This window comes from Carassius auratus, chromosome 22, assembly GCF_003368295.1.
Source record: "Carassius auratus strain Wakin chromosome 22, ASM336829v1, whole genome shotgun sequence".
Classification (NCBI taxonomy): domain Eukaryota; kingdom Metazoa; phylum Chordata; class Actinopteri; order Cypriniformes; family Cyprinidae; genus Carassius; species Carassius auratus.
The window spans coordinates 10,549,957-10,564,078 of NC_039264.1; the positions used below are offsets into that span (position 1 = coordinate 10,549,957).

General features: G+C 38.5%; 1 protein-coding gene across 1 annotated transcript; it reads right to left on the reverse strand.

Moving 5' to 3' along the window:
* Positions 1–254: 254 nt before the first annotated feature.
* Positions 255–11,677, reverse strand: LOC113040486 (taste receptor type 1 member 1-like). Its single transcript, XM_026198813.1, has 5 exons — positions 11,369–11,677; positions 10,510–11,253; positions 10,007–10,216; positions 3,474–3,594; positions 255–1,468 (listed from the first exon to the last, which is right to left on the reverse strand). The coding sequence occupies exons 1-5, from the start codon at positions 11,675–11,677 to the stop codon at positions 255–257; spliced, it is 2,598 nt and encodes an 865-aa protein (XP_026054598.1).
* Between the last annotated feature and the right edge of the window lie 2,445 nt (positions 11,678–14,122).

A 14,122-nucleotide genomic window follows, 5' to 3' on the forward strand; every position in this document is an offset into this window, starting at 1 on the left:
GCTTAGACCCCAAATCTCAAGGTTTTCCACAGGCTGAAGTTCCAAATGTTTCAGATATGTTTCATAAAAGCTACGGTATAAGAGAGTAACCTGCGAACCACTGTCAAGAAGAGCTTTTGCGTAGATACCTTCTATCTGGACAGGCACTTCTGAGACAGGTCCTACTAATCCCTCAGGCAATTTTGGCTTACCGGCATCAAGCATGGATGAACCACAAGTGGAACGTGTTGTCTCAGGAGCCCCGTGCCGTTCCTTCACTGAGCTCCTGCCCAGTTTCCCTGCAGGCGCTGCATCTTCATCAGCTTCTGATTCACTTTTCTGAGGTCCTCAGGTGCCTTGCACTCCCACTTCTTATGTCCGTCTTCACCACATTTGTAGCAAAAGATCACAGGCACTGGTTGCTGAATGGGTTTAGCGTTTTGAGAGTTGTCTCGGTGCACAGTCTCAGAGTTTTTGATGGATGTTTTCTGAGGAGCAGGATCAGAACCACAAGGCACAGTCGCCACCTTCAACAGTTGACTCACCTGTGTAGACAGCTCTTTAACCTCCTTCTTCAGGTTTTGTAATTCAGATGGCGCATATGCCTGGGGAGAGACGACAGTGGCCACAGATGCTTTAACATTTTCCCTTGCAGCTACCCAGTGTTCTTCTTCACGTATTTCTTTCATCAACTGTGAAAAAGAAGGAGGACTCTGTAAAGTGTGAGTCATTCTGATTCGCAAGGCAACCATATCATTGGTAAGGGCTCCTTTAATTAACTGCTCCATTCTGGCTCTATTTATGCCACCAGCATCAATCCCACCTTTCAACAAGGCTCTGTGGAGAAGTTTATCTAGGCGATACAAGAAAGCTGAAAGTTTCTCTCCATTTTCCTGGTAGGTGTGACGAAATCTAGCCATAAGGTCAGGCCCGCTCTCAGTAGTTCCATATGCAGTCTCAAGGGCAGCTAAATACTCATTTGCATTTGCAGAAGGATTACTCACTTTTAAAAACCTGACAATATCAGCAGCAGGACCTCGTAAACTCTCAACGATGCGTTGTTTCTTTGCAGCTTCGGTGCACTGCCATTCACTTATCATTTGAGCGGCCTGCTCCATCCAGATTTCATACTCTTCTTCACCTGGAGGGACAGGTTTCAGCCCTGAAAACAACCTCAGCTTTCTGTAGGCAGGACCATCACTGGAAACTTGGTTGCACCGATCTACCAATTTACCTATGGCATCAACAAGGTCAACACTGATATCTGATTTGGGAGACTGCTTTTCCACAATCAGGGCCCTCACTTCATCCATAGATTTACCCTCCTGCTGCAACAATGCTTGCAGCTTGAGCTGAAAAGTATCACCTTCAGAGGCAGGACCACTAGCTACTAGACTGCCCACTAAGTTGACACTCCAGGGTCCAGCTTCATTTTCTATACCTATCTCAGGAGGTATAACATCAGGTTCTAGATCGGCACTGGCCTCCACTAAAATAAACAACCATCTGCCAGTTACATCACCACGGCGACCACGTATTCTAGTGCGACCAAAAACTTTTACTGTGTTTAACACCTTTTTAATAGTGTCATCACTTGTGCCTAAAGGAACATTGCTCAATACAATGGCACGTGAGAGATTTGCATTCTCTTCTCTGCTCCACTCAACAGTCTTTTCCAGATTCATAATTTCAAAAGTCAAGGCAAGGAGCTAGCACTGAGGTGAAATAAACAGTGTTTCAAATCTACGGTCACTGCTATACTGAATAATAATGGAAAAGATAAAGAAAAATGTTGGTAAACAGGAGAAAAGAGAAAAAAAACTATCCCAGCGGTGCCTCCAAAATGTAACCCTTTCCTTAACCCTGGGGGTTAATTTAATTATTTACTTAAACAAGAATCCTGGATTCCCGGCAGTTGAATGGTGAATTAGGCCGGTAGTTCCTCTTTGTAATTACAAAAAACAATTATAAAATGAATTTCCCTCCTGTACCAATTTTTACTCAATTTCTTCACTAAAGATCAATTTAACAATTCTTATTTACATTTCCCAAGGATTCAGTGACTTAATATATTAATTAACTTTCCAGTCCCAATGAAAACCCAAAGGACAAATGTTAAAGGGAAAAAATATAACAAAATTTATTTGTACATTAAGGTAACAACTCCTTTGCTTTTAAAGAAGATAAACAATTCTTCCTGATGGTATATGCAAGTTGCTTCTTTTCTTTTTAAATAATAAAAAAAAATATAAACCTCTTTTGGAGTCTCCGTATGGTTCTTGTTATTTCACACTTCTTATACTTTCCTTCTTAGAATACTAGAACTCAATCAAGATACATAAAATTTCAATTCAGAATCCTAGAAAACACTCAGTTTCCTCCAAAACCAAATAATGCAAAAAAATAAAATAAAACAAAATAGGTCTTTCAAGTTCAATTAAACACTTGAGATAACTTGCAGTTCACACCATAAACAGTTTTTCAGTAATATATGCACATTAGTTACATATCTTTCAATCAATTCAAATGTACGGGAGTCAGTCAAACAGTTATGAAGCACTTGAGTCAGTCAACAGTTCAAACGTATGATCGATCATTATAGTTGGGGCCCAGTTCGTTGGTGCACATTAATCAGATGATGAATTCAAAGTATTCCCACGAAAACCCGAAGACACTTACGTTCATCCGATGACAGTGAAACAATATTAGGCTTCTCACGACACGAACACTCAGCATCCCTTCGCGATCAGTCTTGAACATGAGACGAATCCAGTCGATCCAAGTCCAGCGATGAAACACGCGATCGGTCCAATTTCACACGTCATTCCAACGTCCACCGCAAATGACTAATAACTTCATAAACACCGTTTTGTTCATAAAGTCAATTGTCTCTATAACCGCTAAGCCATCATTACAAACGGCTTACTAAGTGATGACTCGCAGGATCACGGAAAACAACAAAACAAAGATGCACGTAAAATACGAACAGAAAATAAAACAAGCGTCGTCACTTTACACTTTGGGCCTTATATTACAAAGAATATACTAGTCTCCAAAAGGATGACGCACTTTTCATCGGAACAGTAGACCTTTCTGGCAGCACACTCTCTCAACATGTGTGATTCTTCTCCTTCCTCATTACGTGACTCACGTTATGACGCAACCTCAAGCTCAACAGTCATTGGCTTGCAATAGTACACCTGTATTGAACACACTTTCTCATTGAATACAAGCAAAACGTAGTTGTTGCATCATATTTCAAAATAAAGAAAAAATTAAAATAATATCAAATACATTTTAACACAACGTATTTTTAGGAGTCCCTACATAAGATATTCAGAAAAAAAAAAAAAAAAAAAAAAAACTGGCAAACAGACACTTTCCATTGACTCTCACTGTATGTAAAAAAACCCCCCCAAAAATACATTTTTATTTTTAGGTAGACTCTCCTACTAAATATCAAATTGTCACTGACTGCCACCTGAGGTACTTACGAGAAAAATCCACATAGGTGTTAGGCGTGCATTTTTTACACGTAAAACAGCAACTATGAAAACCTTCAGTTTGTCTTGAATGTCCCACCTTACATTCAACAGAGCAGTTTGAGAAGGGAACCTTTAACAAAGAGGACAATCTGTTATTTATAGTATTTTTTTTACAGTTTTACATATTTCAATAAACTATGATCAGTGATCCCAAACAAAACAGCCTGAAAATGGCTATGTATGTCATTATGGTTCACTGAGAAGGGGAACGATGTGCTGTCTCGTGGAGTTCATACTATGGGGAAATCCATCCAAGTGACTGGTGTCTGAATCCCACATAAACACATGCCAATAATCATAGTCCATGATGTCACAAGTGAAGCACCCATGAGTTTAAAAGGACACATGCAACACACATCATCAACTCTGGTCATGGCTATGAGATAAAACATATCAAATACACAGTAGGCTTTCAAGGTGAGCTTCTAATCCATTTCAACAACCTAGATTAATTAAGGAAGAAAACTCATCCGAATCAATATGTGTTTACAAATAACACGCTGCTCTTATCATCTGATCGTGGGTGTATCTCTCTATTAGTTTTATTGGATCTTAGTGCTGCTTTTGACACAATTGACCACAACATTCTTTTGCATAGACTTGAACACTTTGTTGGCATCAGTGGAAGTGCATTAGCATGGTTTAAATCGTACTTATATGACCGCCATCAGTTCGTAGCAGTGAATGAAGATGTATCATATCGATCACAAGTGCAGTATGGAGTACCTCAAGGCTCAGTTCTAGGGCCGCTACTCTTCACGCTTTATATGTTACCCTTGGGAGATATCATCAGGAAACATGGTGTTAGCTTTCACTGTTATGCTGATGATACGCAGCTCTATATTTCCTCGCAGCCCGGTGAAACACACCAATTTGAAAAACTAATGGAATGCATAGTCGATATAAAAAATTGGATGACGAGTAATTTCTTACTGCTACATTCAGAAAAAACAGAGGTGTTAATCATAGGGCCTAAAAACTCTACTTGTAATAACCTAGAACACTGTCTAAGACTTGATGGTTGCTCTGTCAATTCTTCGTCATCAGTTAGGAACCTAGGTGTGCTACTTGATCGCAATCTTTCCTTAGAAAGCCACGTTTCTAGCATTTGTAAAACTGCATTTTTCCATCTCAAAAATATATCTAAATTACGGCCTATGCTTTCAATGTCAAATGCAGAAATGTTAATCCATGCATTTATGACTTCAAGGTTAGACTATTGTAATGCTTTATTGGGTGGTTGTTCTGCACGCTTGGTAAACAAACTACAGCTAGTCCAAAATGCAGCAGCAAGAGTTCTTACTAGAACCAGGAAGTATGACCATATTAGCCCGGTCCTGTCCACACTGCACTGGCTCCCTATCAAACATCGTATAGATTTAAAAATATTGCTTATTACTTATAAAGCCCTGAATGGTTTAGCACCTCAGTATTTGAATGAGCTCCTTTTACATTATACTCCTCTACGTCCGCTACGTTCTCAAAACTCAGGCAATTTGATAATACCTAGAATATCAAAATCAACTGCGGGCGGCAGATCCTTTTCCTATTTGGCGCCTAAACTCTGGAATAACCTACCTAACATTGTTCGGGAGGCAGACACACTCTTGCAGTTTAAATCTAGATTAAAGACCCATCTCTTTAACCTGGCATACACATAACATTCTAATATGCTTTTAATATCCAAATCCGCTAAAGGATTTTTAGGCTGCATTAATTAGGTAAACCGGAACCGTAAACACTTCACATAACACCGTACTTTCTACATCATTAGAAGAATGGCATCTACGCTAATATTTGTCTGTTTCTCTCTTGTTCCGAGGTCACCGTGGCCACCAGATCCAGTCTGTGTCCAGATCAGAGGGTCACTGCAGTCACCCGGAACCAGTACGTATCCAGACCAGATGGTGGATCAGCACCTAGAAAGGACCTCTACTGCCCTGAAAGACAGCGGAGACCAGGACAACTAGAGCCCCAGATACAGATGCCCTGTAAAGACCTTGTCTCAGATGTCCACCAGGATAAGACCACAGGAAACAGATGATTCTTCTGCACAATCTGACTTTGCTGCAGCCTGGAATTGAACTACTGGTTTCGTCTGGTCAGAGGAGAACTGGCCCCCCAACTGAGCCTGGTTTCTCTCAAGGTTTTTTTCTCCATTCTGTCACCGATGGAGTTTCGGTTCCTTGCCGCTGTCGCCTCTGGCTTGCTTAGTTGGGGTCACTTCATCTACAGCGATATATCATTGACTTGATTGCAAATTAAAACAGACACTATTTCAACTGAACAGAGATGACATAACTGAATTCAATGATGAACTGCCTTTAACTATCATTTTGCATTATTGAGACACTGTTTTCCAAATGAATGTTGTTCAGTGCTTTGGCGCAATGTATTTTGTTTAAAGCACTATATAAATATATAAATAAAGGTTTATTCGCCAAGTGTGTGCAAACACACAAGGACTTTGTGTACCCTGACTTGAGTAAATTTACTTCCCCAGGACTCACTATAGTTAATGGTTAAACTATACAATTCTATAATGACAAAGTGATCCAAATCTTCACTTTGTAATACTGGTTTGGAGAGACCTATATAGAAGTACCCTAACAAACGGGAAGTATGTATCCCTTATTCAAAACTCAACATCAGTTGGGGAACACTGTAAATCAAAGAGGAAGAATCTTATTAGTTGTCCATCATAGTTCCGTTCAACTTGCTGTACCCTAAGGTGTACTTAAGCAGCCTACCAAAGGGAGCATGCAATCTGTTAAAAACCTTAGTATGTAGTGCTTCATTCTAGTGCTTCATGCAATGTTACCACTTCCCCCATGGGGACCCCAGTGCACCTGGGGGAAAGCAGCCCAAACCCTGCCTTAAGTAAAGACACTCTACCTATGCTTTGTCTTTTTTGTTTAAGCATTAGACCTTAGTATGTGACAGATTACAAGGAGGGACACCTCTGCGTGAACTTCCTCTTCTGATTATCACTGTCGAACCAGGGCCATGGTAGAACACCCAACCAAAAGGGACTGATATTAATACTTTAAGAGCCAACAATAGTTGGGGAGGGAGGTAAGCAAAGTAGAGAGAATTAAACTGACCACCTAATTTAGTTCACCTTGCATCAACCCTTAGGGGAATCCAAGAGGAGATATGTCTCTACCACAATTCAGGCAGAGAGGCAAACAAGATAAAGGCAGACTGTGGTGAGCGTGATTTCACCAAGTACAACATGTTCCTGGATCAACGTCCTTGTTGATCCTGGAACAACATTCCAATCAACCAATCAGAATAGAGACTAGATAACTTTTCAGGAAATATGTTTTTTTCTGAGAAGCATACATCCCTACTTCAAGACCCAACAGCAATTGGGAAGAAAGGTAAATTAAGTAACGATATTATGTTCTGCCCTACTAAACTCTGTTCACCTTGCATCAACTCTAAGGGGGTATCTACCAAGCAACCATCTACAGTGGAGCATACAATTCTATTTTATACCCCAACTTTAAGTTATGCCAAAATGAACAGGCATGCATAAGCAATCAAGCACTACTAAGCATGCAATGCTGCAACAGAAAGAGTAGTTTCCAGTTCATGTTGTTCTTTTAACCAAATACCTGCTCTATCATTTTGCAATGGTTGCTTTCAATCCTCCCTTAAGAAGGGGTCATTCCTTTAGTCCTCACAGACCCCCAGAGAGGGATATACAGTATTGTTCAAAATAATAGCAGTACAATGTGACTAACCAGAATAATCAAGGTTTTTAGTATATTTTTTATTGCTACGTGGCAAACAAGTTATCAGTAGGTTCAGTAGATTGTCAGAAAACAAACAAGACCCAGCATTCATGATATGCACGCTCTTAAGGCTGTGCAATTGGGCAATTAGTTGAAAGGGGTGTGTTCAAAAAAATAGCAGTGTCTACCTTTGACTGTACAAACTCAAAACTATTTTGTACAAACATTTTTTTTTCTGGGATTTAGCAATCCTGTGAATCACTAAACTAATATTTAGTTGTATGACCACAGTTTTTTAAAACTGTTTGACATCTGTGTGGCATGGAGTCAAACAACTTGTGGCACCTCTCAGCTGTTATTCCACTCCATGATTCTTTAACAACATTCCACAATTCATTCACATTTCTTGGTTTTGCTTCAGAAACAGCATTTTTGATATCACCCCACAAGTTCTCAATTGGATTAAGGTCTGGAGATTGGGCTGGCCACTCCATAACATTAATTTTGTTGGTTTGGAACCAAGACTTTGCCCGTTTACTAGTGTGTTTTGGGTCATTGTCTTGTTGAAACAACCATTTCAAGGGCATGTCCTCTTCAGCATAGGGCAACATGACCTCTTCAAGTATTTTAACATATGCAAACTGATCCATGATCCCTGGTATGCGATAAATAGGCCCAACACCATAGTAGGAGAAACATGCCCATATCATGATGCTTGCACCTCCATGCTTCACGGTCTTCACTGTGTACTGTGGCTTGAATTCAGAGTTTGGGGGTCGTCTCACAAACTGCCTGTGGCCCTTGGACCCAAAAAGAACAATTTTACTCTCATCAGTCCACAAAATGTTCCTCCATTTCTCTTTAGGCCAGTTGATGTGTTCTTTGGCAAATTGTAACCTCTTCTGCACATGCCTTTTTTTTAACAGAGGGACTTTGCGGGGGATTCTTGAAAATAGATTAGCTTCACACAGACGTCTTCTAACTGTCACAGTACTTACAGGTAACTCCAGACTGTCTTTGATCATCCTGGAGGTGATCATTGGCTGAGCCTTTGCCATTCTGGTTATTCTTCTATCCATTTTGATGGTTGTCTTCCGTTTTCTTCCACGTCTCTCTGGTTTTGCTCTCCATTTTAAGGCATTGGAGATCATTTTAGCTGAACAGCCTATCATTTTTTGCACCTCTTTATAGGTTTTCCCCTCTCTAATCAACTTTTTAATCAAAGTACGCTGTTCTTCTGAACAATGTCTTGAACAACCCATTTTCCTCAGCTTTCAAATGCATGTTCAACAAGTGTTGGCTTCATCCTTAAATAGGGGCCACCTGATTCACACCTGTTTCTTCACAAAATTGATGACCTCAGTGATTGAATGCCACACTGCTATTTTTTTGAACACACCCCTTTCAACTAATTCAACTAATTGCCCAATTGCACAGCCTTAAGAGCTGGCATATCATGAATGCTGGGTCTCATTTGTTTTCTGAGAATCTACTGAACCTACTGGTAACTTGTTTGCCACGTAGCAATAAAAAAATATACGAAAAACCTTGATTATTCTGGTTAGTCACATTGTACTGCTATTATTTTGAACAATACTGTATATTCTGAAAGCTGCTGACTGTGACCCCAGCTTTGCATGTTTTTCTAAAATGTCTTCATCGGCTGACTGAATAGTTCAGTATGCGAGATCAAAGCACTGAGGAGAAAGATTTTTCCTTTCTGTATATCACAGGTGCTTCTCCATGGCAACTATAGCAATCATAGGATAGCCGATACACTGGTTGTGTGCCTTGTGGCACAGATGGTTAGATCTGTAACTTGACTAGATTTTATTTTTTTCCATCTCCATGGTGTGCAGGGCCCAATTGGCATCTTATTTCACTGCACATGCCTTGCCACAAGCCGCAAAGTCGTAATCAGAGGAAATTGAATTTATTTGATGGCAACTACTCTGCCCACCTTCGAGACTCCTTCAAGAGCCAAATGCACTCACACCACTGGAAAGGTAGGAGGTATAAAAAAGCTAACAAACTTATATATGGGCAGACAGAGGAGGTGGATTTTTAAAAATACCTGCCTTAACTCTCTCTCTATATAAGTCCTCACAAATGGACACCACATTTAATCAGTCAGGATGGAAAAGTGGCTTCCCCAACAAAAATGAAAGCAACAGAGCTGGCAGGGAAAGCTCAAAAGGGAAAATCCTACTGCCAGACTCCACTCTCATTGATTACTGGTGGGTTTACATGTGTTTTAGACACCAGTCATAGTGATGGGACCCCCCATAGCATCAACTCCACGACACAGCACTGAAGTTCCACTTTAAAAGGGAATTGAACACAATGTAATTTTCATAAACTGACTATCATGACAAAACACAAATTAAAATTTAACTCAAACACACAAAAATCCTAGATCTTATTTTTAGACTGTTAACAAACAACTAAAATAAGGCCATATTGTTTTTATTGAAATGGAATCAAACTGATATCTGCTTCATGGGTTAGTAACTTAATAATGAATGGAAATTCTTTCTATTTGGACAATGGTCAAATATTTCACAGCCCAAATAAACACTAGGTAGAAGTGTGGTGGAGTTATTAATCTCCTCACCGGCAGACATCACTCACTCACCATGATGATAAATTATTGCACTAATGTAGTCAGTCAATATATATTCATATGGAGAATAATTTAAAATTGTTTGACAAAATGTCAATGTTTAGAATAAGGAAACTTACAGAACCATTGTTATGCCAGGGCAGGAGAGAGTTGTCAATGGTAAGAACAATTTCTGGATGTTTATCATATGTGCCCACCATCTCAAACTGTGGATTCACACCAGTGCGCCAGAGCACAACTTTATAACTGATGGATGTATCATAATTGTCATCATATTTCACCTGACGGCCATTGAGTATAAAATCTAGTTTCTTTATCTCTCCCAGAAGCTGTAACGTGAGTTAAAAAAAGACAAATAATTAATAATTATATTACTAATGATAATATAATATACTATATATAATATAATATAAAATAAAAATTATTAACATATAATATTAAGAATAATAATACTTTTGTTTTGCTTATTTATAAAATTATACAATAATGAATAATGTAAGCAATAAACAATATAATGTACAATATGTGGTTTCATAAAAAAATAAACTATTATTGATTATTTATTTATTAAAACATTGTTATTTTAATAATGTATTTGAAATAATGATTCAACTCCACTTACCATATATGGCTTAGCCATTGTTTTTTTCTGGCATTCATTGATGTCACACTGCAGTACTTTATGTAATGCATGAGCTATCGTATATATGGAAGCATAGATGCCAAAGGAGAGTGAGGGATTCTCATTTATAATCTCCTCTGCAGTCAGCAATGAGCAGTAATGACAAACTTGATTACATGTCTTACTTTTGACTTCAGCCTCAGCATCATTATGACCAACATCAGTTGTTCCTCTGGCTTTATAGACAAATTCATTAAATCCGGGCAATGACAACAGTCTCTCTGTAATGCCAATGATTGTGCCAATTTTCTCAATTCCTGGCTCTCTTGGAAGCTGTTGATTCAGAGCCCATGTATGACTTGCAATCCATACTTTGTCTTGGATGTTGTTTGCTATAGCTGCTTTGATAAATTTGCTTGCATATTGTGGCACAGCGAAAATAACAATGACATTGATGTTGAGCCTATCAATCTTTTTAAGCGTTAGACTGTAGTTTGCATTTAGACTTAGACGCTCTTGATAGGCCAAACAAATACCAGTATTGCTTATATACTCATTAAACAGCTTTAGTCCATCTGAACTGTAATCGTCTTGGCTACCAAGAAAGGCAACCCAGTTCCATCCAAACCACTGTATGATGTGAATAATCATCTCTATCATGTCTTTGTTGCTAGGGACTGTCCTTACAAAAGAAGGATAATTAAGTTTATTGCTTAATGCATAGCTAGTAGCTCCAAAATTAACCTTTGAAAGAGAAAACAATTACATATATGTAAATATATAGTAACTTTGTAGTTCTGAACAAAAGGTAGGAAGTAAGTGTGTATTTTTCTCTAAATCTCACAAATAGAAAATTTACCATTGGTATAAGGTCCATTGTGAACAGTGGTGCAATATTCATAGTTCTTGTGCTTCCATATGGTCCTGTTAAAGCAATCACCTTAGGCTGATAGTTGTTGAGTTTTTCTTTAGGTTTTATTGAGCCATTCTTTGAGATTATACGTAAGGCTGAGTTTACATTCTTTGTATTAGAACAATAGTCAAAAATTTCGTAGCCCAGAGAAACATTGGGCAGAAGAGTGGGGGAGTTATTAATCTCCTCAACAGCAAACCTCATTACTTGCAACATGCGATAGCCAGATTTTGAGGAAATGTGCCTTGAAAACATCAGTGAGGAAGTTAAAAGCATGTAATTTAATATTCCGTTTAGCAATGAGGACTTTGAGGAAAATGCTTTTTTGATTTAAAATACTGTTCCTTCATAACCCAACAATGGTAAAAGATCCTTGCTTACCTGAAACATTCGGTGGTCTCTGCGGAAAACAGGGTTGTTTCCTGTTCAATTTCATGTAAAGGGAAAAGGCCACCCAATAAGTAATCCCCCTCCAAGCTGAAGTCTGATGCTGACCAAGAAATTTTGAAAAAGAAAAAATTTGTAAAGCCCACAAGCAAAATGTAAATGCTACTGAGAATCATGGTTTAAGATGGGTCGTTGGTCCTGAAACAGAGATGAGTAGTGGCTCATATGAGATACAAATGTCCATTTTTATATCTAACTCACAGTTTTCTTTTTTTTTTTAAACAGATCATTACACCACAAACATCTCCTCATACAGAGCACATTTGACATTTTACTTAATGCCCTCCCTGAAGGTTGAAAACCAATCCTGAAACTTGACTTCAAATAAACAAGGAAAACAGCAACACTATCACTGTTTGCATATACTTTAAATTTTTAAATGTGTGTGTGTGATTTTAAGATAACCCATACATTTAAATGTTTTTACATATCTGACATTAATCTAGATTTGTCACCCCACAAGTGTCACATTAAACTACCACTTCTAAGAAGTCATATCAAGGCTGTGCAGCACCTATGCTCTATTAATTTGAAATAAGTAACTGGAAATGATGATTTGTGTAACAAACCTCTGGCTGAATTTGTTTACTAAATTTTTTGTGCATTTATTACACAACCCCCATGTAAGCTTAAGGGTTTTACAGACATGAACCACTTTGGCAAGATCACTTGAGTTTATTAAACACAATTTATCTTTGGCGGTATGGTTCCTTATGGGGGTTCTTGCTCCCAGAATAATTGAACATACAAGAGCTTTAACATTAAACCCCTGGAACCATGAATTTAGAACTACATAACAATTAAGACTTTTAATATAGTCTTTAAAGCAAACAGTGATAATCATGTAGATGTGGCAGTGGGACGTCTATTCTGTAGCCTGGTTATGAAGATGGTTGTCTCTCAGCAGTGAGGTACATGCCAGCTAAGATTTTGGAAGCCTTAGTGATCTGAAACAAAGAAGACGACAACCAGAAGATGTGCAGTAATGTGCTAATGCTTATAATGGGGAGGGAGGGAGGGAGGGTTGCGAGCCGTTGAGCATACTTACCGAGCAGTAGTGCCACGTATATATATATATGTCCCGTGTCTAATAGGAGAGAGGTGGTGATTGGAGCGATTTGACAGCTGACCACATCAGCTGTTCACAGCCTTGCCTCCATGGCCTGACTGAACTAACGCTGCGCTCAATTTATTGAGGATCTTCAACAACAGCAGGCAGTAAAGCAGGCAAATTGGTAAGTAGTAGTCTCAGCCTTAGACATCATGCCCACGGATCATTAGCTGAATGGCTAATGCATATGTCACAAATAATTGGAAACTCTTTGGCATGGGGGTGATACTAAGTTTTTCTGTTTAGCTTAAAGGAACAAAATGTAATGTATAATGATGACATAATCTTGTATACTATATAGTATAGAGCCTCTGAATATCAAAAGGAAATATCTCTGAAAAGCGGAGAATCTGCACTTTATGACAATTTTTAAAGCATTATAAGATTAAAGGTTCAAAGGTTATCCAAAATTTAAAACAAAAGTTATTTTAAGCCGGGACCGGCTGTCTCTGTCTTTGAGGGTTTAAACCAATCCGAGAAATAATGTCTGTTAACGTGTTTCGACATTGCTCTTCTCATGATTCAAGCTAAAGCCAAGTTCCTTTATATGATTGAAACATTTACCTTAACTCATGTGGCACTTTTGCTTAGATTTTTCTTAAAACCATCCTATTGCATGCTTTGCCATATTAAAATGCATTTAACGTGTCCAATCTCATGCAAGTGCTGTTTTTTTCTTTTGCTTTATTACAACATTACCATGAGGGGAGGTCAACAGTATAACATCCTTATTAAAAGTTCTATGGTATTGTGTTCTTGGCCCGTAAAAACAAACACAGCTTAACAAAAAGCAAACTTTTATTAACCACATTTAAATTACTTGACATCCTTAATTCTGAAAATGGCTAAGCTCACTAGTGGGACTGGGACGAAGCTGGGAACAAATTTGATATTTTTTTAACTATAGAGGCAGGGTATTTCATTCTCTCTCTCTCTCTCTCTCTCTGTGTGTGTGTGTGTGTGTGTGTGTGTGTGTGTGCAATTTGCATAGCGTTTGGAAGCTATTTCATGAAGATTGCATAGAATTGAAATTCTCACCTTTTTATAGAACAAGACTGTGTAACGAACACCCACACAAACAGAGAGAGATGCAGTTACAGTGTTTTAATAGGGGGAATCCCAAAATCAATATCCAAACAGGC

Excerpts from the sequence above, each read along its gene's own strand:
- LOC113040486 (XM_026198813.1), bottom strand. The coding sequence starts at position 11,677 with ATGTTTTCAAGGCACATTTCCTCAAAATCTGGCTATCGCATGTTGCAA. Across the intron at positions 11,254-11,368 it reads CAATGGACCTTATACCAATG|GTTAATTTTGGAGCTACTAG; the intron begins GTAAATTTTCTA and ends TCTCTTTCAAAG. Across the intron at positions 10,217-10,509 it reads CAATGGCTAAGCCATATATG|CTTCTGGGAGAGATAAAGAA; the intron begins GTAAGTGGAGTT and ends CTCACGTTACAG.